Source organism: Lactuca serriola, chromosome 6 (genome assembly GCF_051521515.1).
Source record: "Lactuca serriola cultivar US96UC23 chromosome 6, Lser_US96UC23_V15, whole genome shotgun sequence".
Lineage (NCBI taxonomy): Eukaryota > Viridiplantae > Streptophyta > Magnoliopsida > Asterales > Asteraceae > Lactuca > Lactuca serriola.
The window spans coordinates 14788711-14805986 of NC_136413.1; the positions used below are offsets into that span (position 1 = coordinate 14788711).

The 17276-nt window shown below is 36.5% G+C and overlaps 3 protein-coding genes across 3 annotated transcripts; all 3 read right to left on the reverse strand.

The window, feature by feature from the left end:
• Positions 1-3948: 3948 nt before the first annotated feature.
• On the reverse strand, positions 3949-5511 carry LOC145058337 (putative RING-H2 finger protein ATL21A). Its single transcript, XM_079006258.1, has 3 exons — positions 5113-5511; positions 4615-5041; positions 3949-4478 (listed from the first exon to the last, which is right to left on the reverse strand). Exons 1-3 carry the CDS (start codon positions 5371-5373, stop codon positions 4018-4020), a joined length of 1149 nt encoding a protein of 382 aa, XP_078862384.1. The 5' UTR covers positions 5374-5511; the 3' UTR covers positions 3949-4017.
• Positions 5512-8012: 2501 nt separating this feature from the next.
• On the reverse strand, positions 8013-9691 carry LOC145059107 (putative RING-H2 finger protein ATL21A). Its single transcript, XM_079006970.1, has 3 exons — positions 9359-9691; positions 8892-9285; positions 8013-8584 (listed from the first exon to the last, which is right to left on the reverse strand). The coding sequence occupies exons 1-3, from the start codon at positions 9674-9676 to the stop codon at positions 8121-8123; spliced, it is 1176 nt and encodes a 391-aa protein (XP_078863096.1). The 5' UTR covers positions 9677-9691; the 3' UTR covers positions 8013-8120.
• A 3992-nt stretch (positions 9692-13683) lies between these two features.
• Positions 13684-16450, reverse strand: LOC145058309 (putative RING-H2 finger protein ATL21A). The gene is made up of 3 exons (XM_079006232.1): positions 16090-16450; positions 15620-16019; positions 13684-14360 (listed from the first exon to the last, which is right to left on the reverse strand). Exons 1-3 carry the CDS (start codon positions 16351-16353, stop codon positions 13903-13905), a joined length of 1122 nt encoding a protein of 373 aa, XP_078862358.1. The 5' UTR covers positions 16354-16450; the 3' UTR covers positions 13684-13902.
• Between the last annotated feature and the right edge of the window lie 826 nt (positions 16451-17276).

The window sequence follows — 17276 nt, forward strand, 5'->3', positions numbered from 1 at the left end:
AACCTGGTCACAAAGTCCGACCAGGTCATAGCCTCGATAGCTGAGGCTCCCAACGAGTCACCCACTGACTCCCACCAATCCCGGGCTCGGTCCCATAAACACCCTGCTGCATACCTCACCTTCGACCCCTCGGGGCAGAAGCTAGTCAACTGGGCAGACTCAATGTCTGCAATCCATCGCCTGGCAGCAATGGGGTCTTTCACCCCATGGAAATCCGACGCACCACTGCCCCTGAAGTCCTTGAAGGACAGTGTGCGAGATCCTGACTGGCTAGATGCCATATCACTCCTGAATGCCCGAAGGCGATCCTCCATCAACTCCATGATCCCTTCCTTGATCGACCCAAAGATAATGGGGGTCGACTCAAGGATGCCTCTGGTGATATCTGACGTGATGAACTCGCGTAGTCCCTCATCAACCGGCTTGGAACCTGATCTCGAACCTGACCCCTCTCCTGAACCGCCATCTACCGGCCTCAATCGAAGTACCACCATTCTGCAATACATCACAACAATCATTAGTGATACTGATACTTCCTGAGGGATCACAACTACTTACAAGTTCCATGGTCTTATCTTGGCCTTCCTTGGTTCGGGTACGGATCCTCTGCTTTCAGTAGTACGGGCCCATACTACCTTCCACATCTATCCGTACCTTCTTCAAGGAATGCCTCGACTCCACCAGATCCCTTTCACTTCTGCTGATCACTGCTATACTCATCCTAGGCTTGCCCTAGGGAAATCTCTAATTCCACTCTAACCAGTCCTCAGCTGCTGCAGGCCTCCTTGTAATGCCAATTAGCCATTACCCGAATACCATCACATGTGACGAGGCTCAGATAATCCTTCGAGTACCCGACTCGTCCCTACAACGGTTGGACTCAAACAAGAGCTGCGCAGTAGGATCAAATCTGGCACTCTAAGATTATGCAACCCTGATCACATGTGACATGATGCATTCGCCTAATGGCTAGCACCCATTATTCAGAGTCCCACGTAGCACGAAGCAAGCAACATTCAGATAAGGGTAACAATCTCAATTAACTCTATCTACTTTCAGGAACTGAGCTAGCATTAAGTGTTAAGCTCATACTATCAGGCATAACCTAATCAGGCTATCCTACTTACTGTCTACTCAATATCTAGCATGCAATTCTCATACAACTGAAACACATGAAGCAGGCACATAAGGCATCACTCCTAGATCCTTAGTCCTATTCTAGCATGTTGTTCTACAAAAGCTGATAAACATAACATAAACTTGTACGGATACTTTGGGGAATACTTACTTGAGCTCGGCCGGTCACGCACATCACACACTTCGTTCTTTCTCAACACTCTTTTCTCAATTTTAGAAAACATTTTCTTTTAGAAAATCTTTTAATCCCTCGATTTGAGTTCAGACACTCCCGAAGGTGTGTCCGAATCCCTCAAATTAGGGCTCTGATACCAACTTGTAACGACCCAATTTTCACGACCAAAAATTTTGTTTTAAAACATTACTTTAGAAAATATTAATAACTAAAAACATTGTTTGATCAAACCATAACACAAAGTAAACCATGTCTAAAAGCCAATTCATACACCCAATCAAAATATCAGAGTACACATCCCAGTGAAGCTCGTAAATGCGGAAACCGGAGAGTGTGTGTGTGACATGTTGCTACCGCACCGGCTCCTTTCCCCTAGCTGAGGAGGTACCTGAAACCAAAACTGAAAACTGTAAGCACAAAGCTTAGTGAGTTCCCCCATCGTACCACATACCATACGAACACATAACACACATACTGCCAGGCTATTCTGGGGTGCCTGACTACCCGGTACGGCCGTTCTGGGGTGCCTTCCTACCCGTGTCAAGCCATTCTGGGGTGCTGACTACCCGTGTCAAGCCATTCTGGGGTGCTGACTACCATGTCAAGCCATTCTGGGGTGCTGACTACCCATCAGTCCTAACAACCGATCCTCGGGGACTAGTCCCCTCTTACTACCTTTATCTCATATAACATAACAAGCTAGCATGCAATCATATCATCACGTACTGTCAGACATATCTGGGGTGTCCGACCTACCCTTCGGTCCTAACAACCGAATTCTACAACTATCACATATACATATCATGCCAGCATATAACATATCAGGTAGTAGCAAACCTAGATGATATCACAAAGACAATCATCTAACATACAACTCCTACTGGTGGGCTGGCATTGTGACCGTAGACCCACCGCTACTGGAAGGTAACTCACCTCGAAGTAGCTGCTGATCTGATCGGGAACTGACTGCCTACTGCTGCTCCGGAAATCCTCCGGCTACAATTCCCACAACATACTCAATCAAACACTGCTCACTGACCTTTGGGTAAAATGACCGTTTTACCCCTGACCATGCCCTAAGTCAAAGTCAGAGTCAACTTTCAGTTGACCCGACTCGCCGAGTTGGCTTTCCAACTCGCCGAGTCACCACCCAAACGATTGTCCTGGATCCTGTTCCTACTCATCGAGTTAGGCGACGACTCGACGAGTTCTCCTTCTAAACTGATATTCAAGTCCTTCATCCTACTCGCCGAGTTGTATGAACAACTTGTCGAGTTCATCTTCATCCGATGAACACTTATGCTAAGACTCGCCGAGTTGTATGAACAACTTGTCGAGTCCATCTTCATCCGAAGAACACTTATGTTGCGACTCGCCGAGTTGTATGAACAACTCGTCGAGTCTGTTCTTGATCTAAGGAGATCGCCTTGAACTCGCCGAGTCAGGGCATTGACTCACCGAGTACCTCCATAGATGAGTTCAGCTTCCGACTCACTGAGTCACACCCTGTGACTCACTGCTCACTCGACACTACGAAAAGGGGACAAACTCGGAGACTCGCTAACAGACTCGCCGAGTCACATGAACGACTCGCCGAGTCGTTGCCATGCACCCACTAAATACACAGATTTGCTCGATTCCAGTCCATGCCATTCACAGATCTGGACTTCTAGGACACGAATCACACGTAAAGTTTCCAACTTTACGTGTGGATATTCACCAATATGGATTTTAGGGCTCAAAATGCCTCAAAAGGGTAGATCTAGGGTGAACAAGCAACATGGGGCCATAAAGCTAACAGATCTGAGCTCCTGGAGCTCAATCTTGCCTAGATCTAGAGGCCAATCGACTTATTACAAACCCTCAAGCATACACAATCTTGGAAATGGCTCAAAGAGGACTTTTATGGAGCTATAAGCTTAAAAACAGAGGGGAAACGAGCTATACCTTAGGGGAAACGTTGGAATGACACAGAGATGCTTGGCCTCCTTCTCCTCTTCTTGATTCCCTCTTCTTTTCCTTCAAAGAAACTTCAATAACAACACCAAAACACTTCAAACTCACAAGAAAGCAAGGCTAGAGAGAGATACAGGGCTCTGAGGGTGAATGGGGGCTGGCTTGGGGCAGTTAAGTCGTTTAAATAGGGTGCAAACCCCTGAAACTTAGGGTTTCATCCAACAACTGTGACTCGCCGAGTCCAGGATATGGACTCGCCGAGTCGCCAACTTAAACGTGTCCCGGGTCCCGCATCTACTCGACGAGTCGGACCTATGACTCGCCGAGTCCAAGGCTAAAAGAAGGGAAATACTCAAATAAGATTTACGTACCAGGAATCAGGTGCTACATTATATGTTTGAATCGTTTTGTGTATAGAAAAAATAAGCTTGCTATCAAATCGATTGATTGAATGTAAAATCCAATTAATGACATCTTTATGTAATTGTTTCTTTTCTTTAATGTCTTGCTAACCTTTTAATATAAAACTTTCGGTTGTTTAAAAAATGTTTACAAAAATAAAAGTTTAATGGCCATATGATTAAAAAAACTTAAATAACTAAATCTATACATGGATAAATTTTCTACCTTATTAATCATCAACCGTTTTATTTATATGGTATTATAGCTTTGTTATATAACTTATGGTTTACATATGCAAAAATACAAGTAAAGGGTAGTATCAATATCCAAGACCTTCAATTCGTTTTCTAAGATATATCTACAGAATTCGATGATGATGTCTTAGAACAAGGAGTAACCAACACAGCACTTTCTTGCGTTTTCCTGCATACGGGACAAGTTGCATTTCTCTTGAGCCACTCGTCTATGCATTCTACATGAAAATAGTGATTACACTCCGGGATTTTTCTCAACAACTCTTTAGGCTTGTAGTCAGAAAGACAAATAGCACAAGTAACATCATCGTTAGGCAATCTGCAACTCTCTCCAAACACGGTTTTTGGATAAGACTCGATCGTGGGCCCATCTAAACCCATTTTGGAGGTGGGCTGTCGGATGATTGCAATTGTGGAAAGGCCAATGCCTTGATTATTAGAGTCGTTATAGGCTTGTGCTCTGGAAGACGCGTACCATTTAAACACGATGATGCATATTAATGTGGAAACACAGACGCCTACGCTCAATCCGTACATAGCAATCCTAGAAATACCTATATACAAAAAATTAAAATTCAATAAGCGTGAATTGGTTTCAAAGCATCATATTTTGACTTTTAAGTGACCTATATCAACTGTAGCTTAACAGGCAGGACCTCGTGCAAAAAAATATGTACTGTAGCTGTATACCTTTTCCGCGGGAAACACAAATCGTCTGTCCATCACTATTATCATTATCATCACTCTTCAATCGACAAGCTTTACCTTCACTTTCACACGATCTGCAAAACGGAGTGAACCATATCATCTCCAATTGACTTCCAAAGTCGCTGTTAAACCCAACAGGCACATCGATCGTCGTCATAACCTTACAACTCGAAGGCATGTGCACACGAATCCAAGGATCGGTCTCCACAGCAATTACCGAGCTATTTCCGTTGCTCAGGCAAGGGAATGGAACGTTGGCGTCGGAAAAGTTGAAGCTTTGGTCTTTCTGTAAGGAGCAGTTGTAAAAGGTGTAGCTCTGCATCCATAAGTGACTTCTGAATGGCGTATTGGTCATATTGACACTGACAATTCGGTTTGGGAGGCAGAATTCTGGATCTAAGTAGATCACCTGCGAATCGTTGATTAAACACATGATTTAATCATTTAAAGTACTATTTGGCTATGATTTTGGAAAGAAACCTGTTCGAGGTAGGAAATTTTGTTGACGATGTAAGTGAGGGATAACGGGAGTTGGATGGTTGTTTTGTTTTGTTCGTCACAGAGGATGTCAAAGCCGGAGAAACCGCATTGGCTCGATTGCCGGCCGAGGATACGGAACGGGAACCGTATTTCTGGTTCGTTGGGGCCGCAGGATGCCGGCGGACAGTTGTCCTTGGCATCGGCGATTGGTTTGAGTAAAAAGAGGGAGAAGATTAGTAGGAGAATATGTTTCTTCTCCATGTGGTTGCTACTTCACCGGAGTATGTAACGGAGTTAAGGGATAAAGGGAAGAACGATAGTTTTATGGTGGTGATTGGTGAGATAAGATCTTAAAATATAATCCATGTAAGTATCTATGTTTACCTTGGAAGAATGAAGACAAACTTATGATCTAAATTGATTATTGGGATAATCACCATAATCACAATGTTAACATTTATACTTTAAACAAAAAACCAAATTGATAATCATGTCGTAAATAGTTAATGACGATGTTTATTATAATTCAAATCTGTTTTCCACAAAAAAACAAAAAAAAAATTAATTCGCTTTTATAAGTTGTAAAATTGTTGTTATAATATTGAAATAGCAAAAAATCTTTCTAACTTTTTTTAAGGTTTCTTTCGTTGAGGACCAATTTTTAAGCTAAATATTTTTGGTAGGTTTTTGTCTTTTTGATATAGAAAGATAGTTTTTGAGATAGAGAGATAGACTATAAAAATGCATGCCGCAACTAACCAGTTTAATATTATGTTGTCAAATATAAAAGAAAAAACAACATAAATACTCCTTATGGTTTCCTCAAAGCTGAAGTTTAGTCCACGTGGTTTAGAAACATCATAGTTGGTCCATGTGCTTTCAAAACTTCTGACGATTGGTTCTTATTGCTAACTCCGTTAAATTTTGTCCGTTAACTGAATGACATTTTCGTCATTTCACTACCACAAAGACTATTTATGATGTTTTTTTTAAATTAAATATAATTATTTAATTTAATACATAAAAGATCTCTCTCTCATACTCATTTTGAATGAACCACCGTAAACTAGAACCATCTTTATGCTAATCTAACACACATAAATTAGAAGTCAAGCAGAAGTTAAAGCTTGCACTCCATCTCGTCTTGTTTCTGCTAAAGCTGATGACGATTTTGAAGCTTACATCAGAATACCCAGTTCAGTGGCTTACACCCGAAATCCGTTGTTCTTCACGATTTTTTTACACCAATAAACACATGTGATCGATTCAGATTGAAAAAATGAGAAACTGGTGCAAATCCTTTAGCATAAAGATCTTCACGCAAACCTGGATGATTAATCGAGTAAGTAACGATTTTACTGTAACTGGGTATCATAGTTGTTTCAAAACAGGGAGGAAAGTTGAAATCATAATCAAAGAAGAAGGCATGGGGATTTTTAATACGGGAATGGTGTTTTGGGTCTTTTTTATGGGGATTTTCAATGGGTTCAAGGACCCTAATTTCTTCTTCTTCCTCTATATGTTATATCATATATCATAGATTTGCAGAGGGTTTAAATTTGAGAGAGTGTGTATGTTCATATGTTTGATTTTCTACAGGAAGAAGGAAGAAGATGGGTATGTTCATATGTTCGTATGTGATGAAATAAATAGGGGTATGTGGGTGATGAGGATGGATTTCATATTTAGTGAGAAGTGGTGGATTTCAAGGTCCGATGATGATGATCCTCGCGGAGGTTCAACAACCATCGATCGTGGGAAAGAAACAACCACTGGAAAAATTACATGCGGTTGGGGATGAGATGGAGAACACGGGAGAGGCTAAATAGGGAGGAAATAGATGGGAGGTGATAATCGGTGGTGGCTATGGTGTTGCCGGAAAAAAATGGAGGTGTAGGGGTTCATTTCCACAAATCTGATTTAGGGTTGCAAATAGGAAGGGATGTCGGTGGATAGGTGGGTTTTGATCGGGTACGGGCAGGAAATCACTTACCTTGGTCGGTTGCATCTGATAGTGGTGGTGGCGGAAGGTGGTGAAATAGAGATGGGGTTCAAAGTTTTTGGAGGTGAGTGAGGAAGACAAAGGTGTGTCTTTACTGTTTACGAGAGAGAGAGAGAGAGAGAGAGAGAGAGAGAGAGAGAGAGAGAGAGAGACCTTTTATATATTAAATTAAATAATTATATCTAATTTAAAAATAATAAATATAAGATAAAACATCATAAATTGTCCATATGGTAGTGAAATTACAACTAAGCCAAATATAATAAAGATTGAAAAAAAGATTATTTATTATTCACTATAGAAGTGTTCAATTAGCAATAATAACTAAGTCAAATTATTTATCTTTTGAACTAATTTGAATTTGAACGAACTTTAGCCCCTAAAAATAATTTAGGATATATATATATATATATATATATATATATATATATATATATATATATATATATATATATATAGTCGCCCGGGTTCCCCACCGTCTGGTTAGGAAGAAGATGTTGATGTGGCGGAAGATGCGAAAATTTTGTTGACTAAAATTGGGGTGGAGACGATTTTGAGGTACGCGATAAATTTAATAACATCGCTTGCTTTGGCTTGTGAGAAGAGGAAAGGGAAGGTGGTGGAGATGGAGGATGTGAGTAGGGTTTACAAGTTGTTTTGGGATGTGAAGAGATCGACTCAGTCTTTGATGGAGTATCAGACTCAGTATATGTTTAGTGATGCAACTGAGAAAGATGATGTTAACATGATGGTTTGATTGTGATTGTGATTGAATTTTTTTGAGTATTTATGGTCTAAATTATATGTTGGCTATCTTCAAATTTAGAATACGAAATGTGCCAATTTCATTGAGATAAATCTATGAATCTTATCTCTAAAAATTCTCATGCACCAAACATCCTATATTACTTTTACCATGTAATTATTAATTAACAATGTTTTTATACATACAAAATGTACATGTAAACGCTATCAAAATTCAAGATTTATTTTCGATTTTGTTTTTCTATGATGAATCTACTGAACTCAATCTCGATGATGCCGAAGAACAAGGGGTAACCAGTGCCGAACTTTCCGGTGAGTTCCTACACACCGGACAGGTGGCATTCAACTTGAGCCACTCATCAATACATTCAGAATGGGAATAGTGATTACATTCCGGGATTGTCCTAAACGACTCTTTAGGTTTGTAATCAGAAAGAGAAATAGCACAAGTAGCATCATCGTTAGGCAATCTACAACTCTCTCCAAGCACGGTTTTAGGGTAGGACTCGATTGTGGGCCCGTCTAAACCTGTTCTTGAGGCCAATTGTGGGATGATTGCGATTGAGTTAATGTCAATGCTTTGGTTATGAGATTCGTTATGGGCTTGAACTTTAGAAGATGTGTAACATATAAGCCCGATGATGCCTATTAAGGCAGGTACACCAATGCCTATGCTTAATCCGTATTTAGCACTCCTTGGAATACCTACGTACAATAAAACAAAACAAGTATTAACAATAGATAATTGAATTTAAACTTGACATATTTTGACTTTTTGTGGCCATGTCGACTTTACTAGCAAGTTGATTATTCCTCGTGTTAAATTCCAAGCAATCGCATGCTAGATGCCATGTTGACTAGTTGTTACTTGTTTGTTAGTGTAGAAGACTGTTAAGTATAATATTTAACAAATATAAATAGTACTAAAAATATGTAACCTCTAAGGAAAGCTTAAAAGTTAGTACTTTCTGCATAAAAACATGTACTGTAAGAGTCAGGAGAGAAACCGTACCGCGGGAAGGACTAACGCAAATTGTTTGTCCATCATCGCTCTTCAATCCACAAGCTTTACCTTCCCTTTCACAAGATCCGCAATACGGAGTGAACCACATCAACTGCAATTCATATCTAAAGTCGCTGTTTGATCGAACTGGCACCTCGATCGTCTTCAAAACCTTACAATTTGAAGGCATGGAACCAGTAGAAGCGATTACAGAGTAATTTCCGGTGCTCAGGCAACGGAATGGAAAGCCATAATACGTTTGATCGAAGCTCTGTAACTGTAAGGAGCAGTTGTAAAAAGTGTAGCTCTGTCTCCAAAAGGTACTGTAACTGAATGGCGTGTTGGCTATATCGACATCGGCAATTCGATTTGGCCGGCAGAATTCCGGATCTATGGAGATGACCTGTGAATCGTTTACCGATTATGATTAATACATGATTTAAACTACTTTTCAAAGTAAGAATTTGGAAACGAACCTGTGAAAAGTAGGAAATACTGTTGACTATGTATGAGAGGGATGACGGAAGTCGGATGATTGTTCGGTTTTGTTGGTCACAGGAGAGATTGAAACCGGGGAAACCGCATCGGGCCGGTTGCCGGCCGGAGATACGGAACGGGAACCGTACTTCTGGCTCGTTGGGGCCGCAGGAGGACGGCAAGCAGGAGGTGTCGGCTCCGGCGATGGGTTTCAGTACAAAGAAAGAGAAACAGAAGATTATGAGCAGGAGAATGTGTTCCTTCTCCATAGGGTTGCTACTTGCTACCTCACCGGTGTGTTTGATGGTGTAAAACATGGAAGTCTTTATGTTTACTTTGAAAACAAATTTATGATATTATTTGATTTTATTAATAATAAATTAGTTTTTTTTCTTAAAATAATTTAGTTTATGAATGACAGAGACAGATCATGCAAAGGGTAGAAAGGTAACTCGAACATCCTAAATTGTTTATTTTTTGTTTACTAAAATGAAATCTTTTTTAATTTTTTTAAAGCAAAAATTAATGTATTACGAAACTTCCATAAGCAAAAATGTAATTAAGAAATCGCATCCAAAGCATCACTTTTTTTATTAGACAAAGACACATTGTCTAACAAGTAACAAGGTCACCAATTCTCGAACGTGAACCACAGTTGAAAAACACAAATCACATCATTTACCGACAAGATTTAAAATCTGAACAGAGATTTCACAATGAAGGAACATATGATCAACATGATCTTGTTAGTTATCACACACACTGGGCATAAAGTAGAGTGAATATCAATTTCTGTATTTGCCAATTTTACTCTTGTATGAATGCGATTTAGCAGGATTCTCCACATCAAGATGTTAATTTTACTAGGAATGAACTTGTTCCATCTAGCAACTAACCCGTCAACCAAAGTAAGATTGTCAATTCACCGTTCAAGGTATGAAATATATAGAGAAAATTACACGGATGGTCCATGTGGTTATGGGTTACTTGCACGCTTGGTCCCTAGAAAGATTTTTTAACTCGGATCATCCCTGAAACTTTAATTTGTTATCCATTCAGAACCTCTATTAACTTATCCGTTTGTTTAGCTGTTAGCAACCCCCACATCAGGGGTATTTTTGTCCTTTCATTTTTGGATGGACTTAAATGTAACTTTCTTTAAAAATATTAAAACGAAAATGAGATAGCAAGGTCAGTTAATTGGTTTGACCAAATTTTTCAAAATTTGACCAATATAAACATCGCATCTACTTCTCGATTTTCTTCAATTAAAACACATACCCATCAATTTCATATTATCATCAAAGCATCAAACCCATTTCGACTCCCATTAAAACTACAATTTCAAACAAACAAGAATTTCATCTCCATTGAGATCAAATCGATTAAGCATACGAACACACTCATCTACACTTCTCGACTCACCGAGTCGATTCAACACCAGGTTTAAGCTCTTGGGAGTGATGCAATCGGTTCCATCTGTTTCATACATACTGAAGGTTGTCCTCAAGTCCATTATACATGTCAATGTCAAAAATTTTGAGTTGTATTGATGTTCTTGGGTGAATTTGGTATGAGTTGTATAGATACCCATTATACACGTTGATGTCAGGAATTTTGAATGAATGTAAAAATTGAATTTCATGTTGAAACGATGTGGAATCGTTTTTTGGTAAATTTTCAACCGATTTCTCCATGTATTTGATGTCTTGGGATGAATTGATTTTTGGGTAAAATTTCAATCGGTTTCTCCATTGAATGACAATCAGATGAAGCTCTACCTCTTCCTTAAAGTTTGTTCAAGATCGAGTTCAACGAAATTATTTCCATCAAAACTCAAATTCGATCATCACTCTGATTTTAAAATCTTCCATTGATTCACTAACGAAATCATATAACTATTCATGTTCCAGCAATATTGTCAACATCGAAAACAACTTTAAACCATATCCTAAACATCAACACCACAACAGATTTTCAGATTAAACATTACATTCAAAGAATCACTATCAACACAAGGGTAGAACCAGAAATATGAAGAACACGATGATGAAGGATGAACCTTAAAATCCTCCATTAATGAATGGTTTTTTCCAAGAAAAAGAAGGAAGGGGAAGGGGAAGGAGAAGGGTTTTAAAGTTGTTGCAAAGGTGAAAGAACAAAAATGCCCCCGATGTGGAGGTTGCTAACAGCTAAACATACGGAGAAGTTAATAGAGGGATTGGGCGGGTAACAAATAAAGTTTCAAGGATGGTCCGAGTTAAAAAAAATCTTTCTAGGGACCAAGCGTGCAAGTAACCCATAACCACAAGGACCAACTGTGTAATTTTCTCAATATATATATATATATATATATATATATATATATATATATATATATATATATATATATATATATATATATATATAGGGCTAGGTTAAAGTGTTTTTTACATTTATTGTGTGTTAAAATGCACCAATAGGAATTTTGTAAAATTATATTATTATTTTATTAAATAATGATAGATATTAAATGGTTTCCATAATTGTATGTATATTAAATGATATCCATAATTATAATTTTTCTCTTTATGGAAATTAATTAAATTCGTCATTAATGTCAGTAATAACATTCTTTCAGAATGAATTCGTATCTAGGTTTTTATATCAGCAATAACATTATTTCAGGACTCACTCACTTAAAATACAATAAAGTTGTATGGAATATGAAGAATGAGGGTGTATTCTAGTAGAATATACTTTCGTTTTCCTAGAATACACTCTTATTATTTTATATATAAATTCATTCTGAAAGAATATTATTATTGACATTAATGACGAATTAAATTAAGTTCCACAAAAAGGATTTATAAATATGGATATCATTTAATATACATTTAATGTTTACTCAATTCTTATCGGTGCATTCTAGCTCACAATAAATGTGAGAAACATTTGAACCTACCTACCTATATATATATATATATATATATATATATATATATATATATATATATATATATATATATATATATATATATATATATATGGAAATGATCAAATGAGAACACCTAAAAGGTTGAGACCGCGAGAACAAATATATTCATTTGTGATTCCATGTATTCATTTGCGGAGAAATGATAAATTTTTACGCACAATCAACATGAACATACTTTTTCTCTTCAATTGAAATTAAAGGCGTAAAAATTTATCATTGCTCCACAAATGAATACATGGAATCACAAATAAATATACTTTGTTCTTGCGTTGTCAACCTTTTTGGTGTTTTCATTCGATCCTACTCCTATATATATATATATATATATATATATATATATATATATATATATATATATATATATATATATATATACCCTTAAGGGTATATAAGCTTAGGTACCAAAATTCATCATACTACATCGTTTTGTATCATATAATACATTCTAATTGTCCAATGTTCTTATAATTTAACTTCTAACTTGATTTACTTCCAAGATTTTTATAAGTTACACATTTATCTTCCTCTTACATAATTTTCATTTTCAACTACAATATATATATAGCCTAGTAGGTGTTCAGAAAAAAGATGTGATTTTAGAGAAAGATAATAGTAAAATTTTGAATATTTTGAAAGTAAATCAAGTTAGGGTTGAAGTTTAAGAACATTATAATTCATATATCAAAGAAAACGACCTATTGTGATGTGTTTTGGTACCTAAGTTTATATACCCTTATATATATATATATATATATATATATATATATATATATATATATATATATATATATATATATATATATATATATATATATATATATATGACATTCCTCCTTTTTAACAAGCAGCTAAAAGCAGTGTCCGCTTGATCCAATTGATGCATTTCTCATGAAATTCGTTTCAAAAAAGAATGATCTAATTGTCTCCCAAAGATTACCGATTTTAATCGGCATTTTAAAAAGAGACATGGCTCCAGAAAAATTTCAAGAGGTCCCATTTTAATTTTAAAAAAAAAATACATTTTACAATTTTGGTATTTGGTACTCGTTTAAAGAAACAAGAGTCCTGTACCAAATCGTTTAAAAAAAACAGTTGGTATGCCATCGTGAAAATGACAGACATGGTCAACACGTTCAGTAAACATCAGAGCCCCAATAAGAGTTTGACTTCGATCATAAGTAACCTTTGAAAACAATGTACGTACCAAACATAAGGGAAATTTATAAATTAATTATAATATCATAAATAATTGTTAAATTTACAAATTAATAATAATATCCATATACAAGCAGCAGTTTATTATGACAAGAGAATATATGTTATCCAAATAAATTTTTGTACAAAAAATTTGCAAAAAACTAGAACTTCATACAAAAAAGCATCAACAACGATTTAAAAATATCGCAAAATAAAAAGGTTTTTGTTCACTCTATCGATCATGTCTTTAAAATTTCCTATGCCCCACACATGGTATAATAGTTTAACCGTGTAAACTCATTTTTATATCTACAAATATACATGTAAAATGGACCAAAATTCAAAATCATTTGTATTTGTTGTTGTTCTTTAAGTTGAATCTTCCCGACTCGATGTCGATGATGCAGAAGAACAAGGTGTAACCAATGAAGAACTCTCCGGTGAGTTCCTACACACTGGACAGGTGGCATTCAGCTTGAGCCACTCATCAATACATTCAGAATGGAAATAGTGATTACATTCTGGGATCGTCCTCAACGACTCTTTAGGTTTGTAATCAGAAAGACATATAGCACAAGTAGCATCATCATTAGGCAATCTACAACTCTCTCCAAGAACAGTCTTTGGGTAGGACTCTATTGTGGGCCCATCCAAGCCCGTTCTTGGTTGTGGGATGATTGTAATTGAGAAAAGGTCAATGCTTTGGTTATGAGATTCGTTTTGGGCTTGTGCTCTAGCTGATGCATAGCATATAAGTCCGATGATGCCTATTAAGGCGGGTACACCGATGCCTATACTCAATCCGTATTTTGCACTCTTAGAAATACCTATAAAGGATGATTAGTGATTAATAAATCGACTTCAAAATTCGGACTAAACTTGCAACTTTAAGTAAAACATAAGGACTATTTTCGCACAAGAATTTTAATATTTGGATTGAACTTGAAGTTTGGGTAAAGCACAGGGATCAAATTTGTAATTTACTCTGGTCTTTATTTTAAATTCAATTAATTGCATGGTTGATGCCGTTTTTGACTCGTTACACAGTATGTTAGTTGGTGTAGGGGAGTGTTAGGTATGGATTTTGAAAATATATTTTCCAAAGATGCATTAAATTTTCTGAATTTGTTTATAGATTCCACTGGTTTTACTTTATATCAATATATATTTTTATATTGATATTGATTAATATATTTAAGATATTGTTGAAGTGATTAAACGATATATCTATTTATTTATAACCTAAACTATTGAGATTTTGAAAAACTTTTTACCATATTACAAGTTCTACGCATTAAATGTGATAAGATCATTGATATTCCAGACACAAAAGTAAATGAAAGCGTAAAATAACGTGCAATAAAGTCTATAAGTTAACAAAAAATACAAGTTAAAACCTACATAGTCGACATGATTGTCGAGTGTTGCTTAAATACGTGCTTTGAAAACTATATGCTTCAAAACAAAGATTTTAAAAATGTATTTTCGGAAAATATTATTATCATATGAAAACAAATACTAATGATACACATTTTATTAATTGTCCGACATGAATTATTAAGATATTCTCTATACATGCTCAATGTTTACGACAATGAAAGTTTAACTTTTTCGAACTACTTTATCGAGTTTTAATTAAAATAATATATGGTTTTGCTTATTATATATAAATAAATTATGTTATAATATGTTTAAATTGTTATTTTTTGCTTTCAGTAACGAACAAAAGTTTAAATTTTAAAATAAAAGATCAAATCAGCCATAAATATATTTATAATTAAAAATTTGAATGCATTTTAGTTGGATAGAAAGAAAAAAAAAAAAAGTCAAAAACCTGCAATCATCTTGCTTGAAAAGGCAAAAAGGGATGATCAGATTAGAAGAAGATAAAAGTCAAAAGGTAAAAGTTAAAGCGTAACGAACAAGAAGCAATCAACCTTTATCGGTAGTACTCTGTGCACAAAGATATGTACTGTAATCATTAGTAAAAGCTTGCAAGTAAGAATCATGGAAGGGATGAACTTCTCAGGCTAGCTTGACAGATAGTACTTCATGCATAAAAATATGTACTGTAAGAGAAACTTACCGCGGGAAGAACCAACGCAAACTGTCTCTCCATCATCGCTCTTCAATCCACAAGCTCTACCTTCCATTTCGCAAGATCTACAAAACGGAGTGAACCACATCAACTGCAAATCGTCTCTAAAGTCACTGTTCAACCGGATTGGCACCACGATCGTCTTCATAGCCTGACAATTTGAAGGCATGTATGCAGGAGAGAATATTCCGGTCCGAGTAGCGATTACCGAATAATTTCTGGAGCTCAGGCAAGGGAATGGAATGGCGGGATACATGAAACCGTAGTTCTGAGTGGAGCAGTTGTAAAAAGTGAAGCTCCTTAAGGTGCTGAAACGGAATGGCGTGTCAGTTAAATTGACACCGACGATTCGGTTTGGCCGGCAGAATTCCGGATCTATGTAGATCACCTGTGAATCGTTTACAGAGACGTGATTTAAATTTGAAGCGTCTTATTTGTGTAATGTTTTGAAAACGAACCTGTGAAACGTAGGAAATTCTTTTGACGATGTATGAGCGGGATGACGGAAGTCGGATGATTGTTTGGTTTTGTTCGTCACAGGAGAGGTCGAAACCGGGGAATCCGCAGCGGGCGGGTTGCCGGCCGAGGATATGGAACGGGAAACGTATTTCTGGTTGGTGGGGGCCACACGAGGCCGGCAAGCAGTCGTCGTTAGCACCGGCGATGGGTTTCAGTAGAAAGAAGGAGGAGAGGATTAGTAGGAGAATATGTTCCTTCTCCATGTGTTTGGTAGTTCACCGGCGTGCCCAAAAGAGTGTAAGATAGAGCGTAGTTTTATGGTGATGAATCTGGTGATTGCCTGATTGGTGAGTTGAGATTTCAAAATATCTCTGGATTCATTAAAATGTGTATGTATTTTATAAGTACTTTCAAAAAATACCAATGATTTTACTTGATTTTATTATAAAATATAAAATTTTACTTTTTTAAAATGATTAGGTTTATAGCATTCATAGCCATTTGTCATCTTGTATTTGTTTATCAAGAAAATGTAATTAAAATCATATTAGATCATTCCTAAGAGCACCATAAGGCTATTCGGAGTGGCAGTCCCTTCACGTGCGGGATGCTGAGTTGGACCCCTTGGAGACGCGTGAACACTGCCCTCAGGATAGGTGGGTTGGCGTGGAGGGTAAGACGGAAGAATACATACAATATGATTGGAACGGTTTGCTCAATTTCAACTGTTACAAGCATTTAAAAAAATTGAATTTATTATTTTTTTAATTTTTTTCTCTATATATACATTCATTTTACACATAATTTTCAAACTAAAACACACATTTTTTCAAAACAAACACATATATTCGACAAAAGATATTCTCTTCTCATATTTTTTATCTTCCACATATTGATACAAATTAAAATACTTGACTGAACGGATTGGTCCACCGGAAAATTTAAGGGCATTTTTAAAAGTTCAACAAGGTCTTAACGAATATCGCAACTAAATTCTATGTTTTTTATGCTTGATTTTTTTAGTAATTTAGGTTTAATTTTCTATTTTATATATATATATATATATATGAAGCTTAGGAATAGTAAATTTGGCATTTTTTTGCAGAAATGGTCCCTGCATTTTGCTCCTCATTCTTTACCTATTTTGACATTTTTGGTCCTTGCAATCAATATTTTTACACTTTTT

Coding starts and splice junctions, on each gene's coding strand:
- LOC145058337 (XM_079006258.1), bottom strand. CDS start 5,373: ATGGAGAAGAAACATATTCTCCTACTAATCTTCTCCCTCTTTTTACTC. Junction 5,042..5,112: donor AAATTTCCTACCTCGAACAG/GTTTCTTTCCAA, acceptor AACGATTCGCAG/GTGATCTACTTAGATCCAGA. Junction 4,479..4,614: donor TTGTGTTTCCCGCGGAAAAG/GTATACAGCTAC, acceptor TTTTGTATATAG/GTATTTCTAGGATTGCTATG.
- LOC145059107 (XM_079006970.1), bottom strand. CDS start 9,676: ATGTTTTACACCATCAAACACACCGGTGAGGTAGCAAGTAGCAACCCT. Junction 9,286..9,358: donor GTATTTCCTACTTTTCACAG/GTTCGTTTCCAA, acceptor AACGATTCACAG/GTCATCTCCATAGATCCGGA. Junction 8,585..8,891: donor TTGCGTTAGTCCTTCCCGCG/GTACGGTTTCTC, acceptor TATTGTACGTAG/GTATTCCAAGGAGTGCTAAA.
- LOC145058309 (XM_079006232.1), bottom strand. CDS start 16,353: ATGGAGAAGGAACATATTCTCCTACTAATCCTCTCCTCCTTCTTTCTA. Junction 16,020..16,089: donor GAATTTCCTACGTTTCACAG/GTTCGTTTTCAA, acceptor AACGATTCACAG/GTGATCTACATAGATCCGGA. Junction 14,361..15,619: donor TTGCGTTGGTTCTTCCCGCG/GTAAGTTTCTCT, acceptor CATCCTTTATAG/GTATTTCTAAGAGTGCAAAA.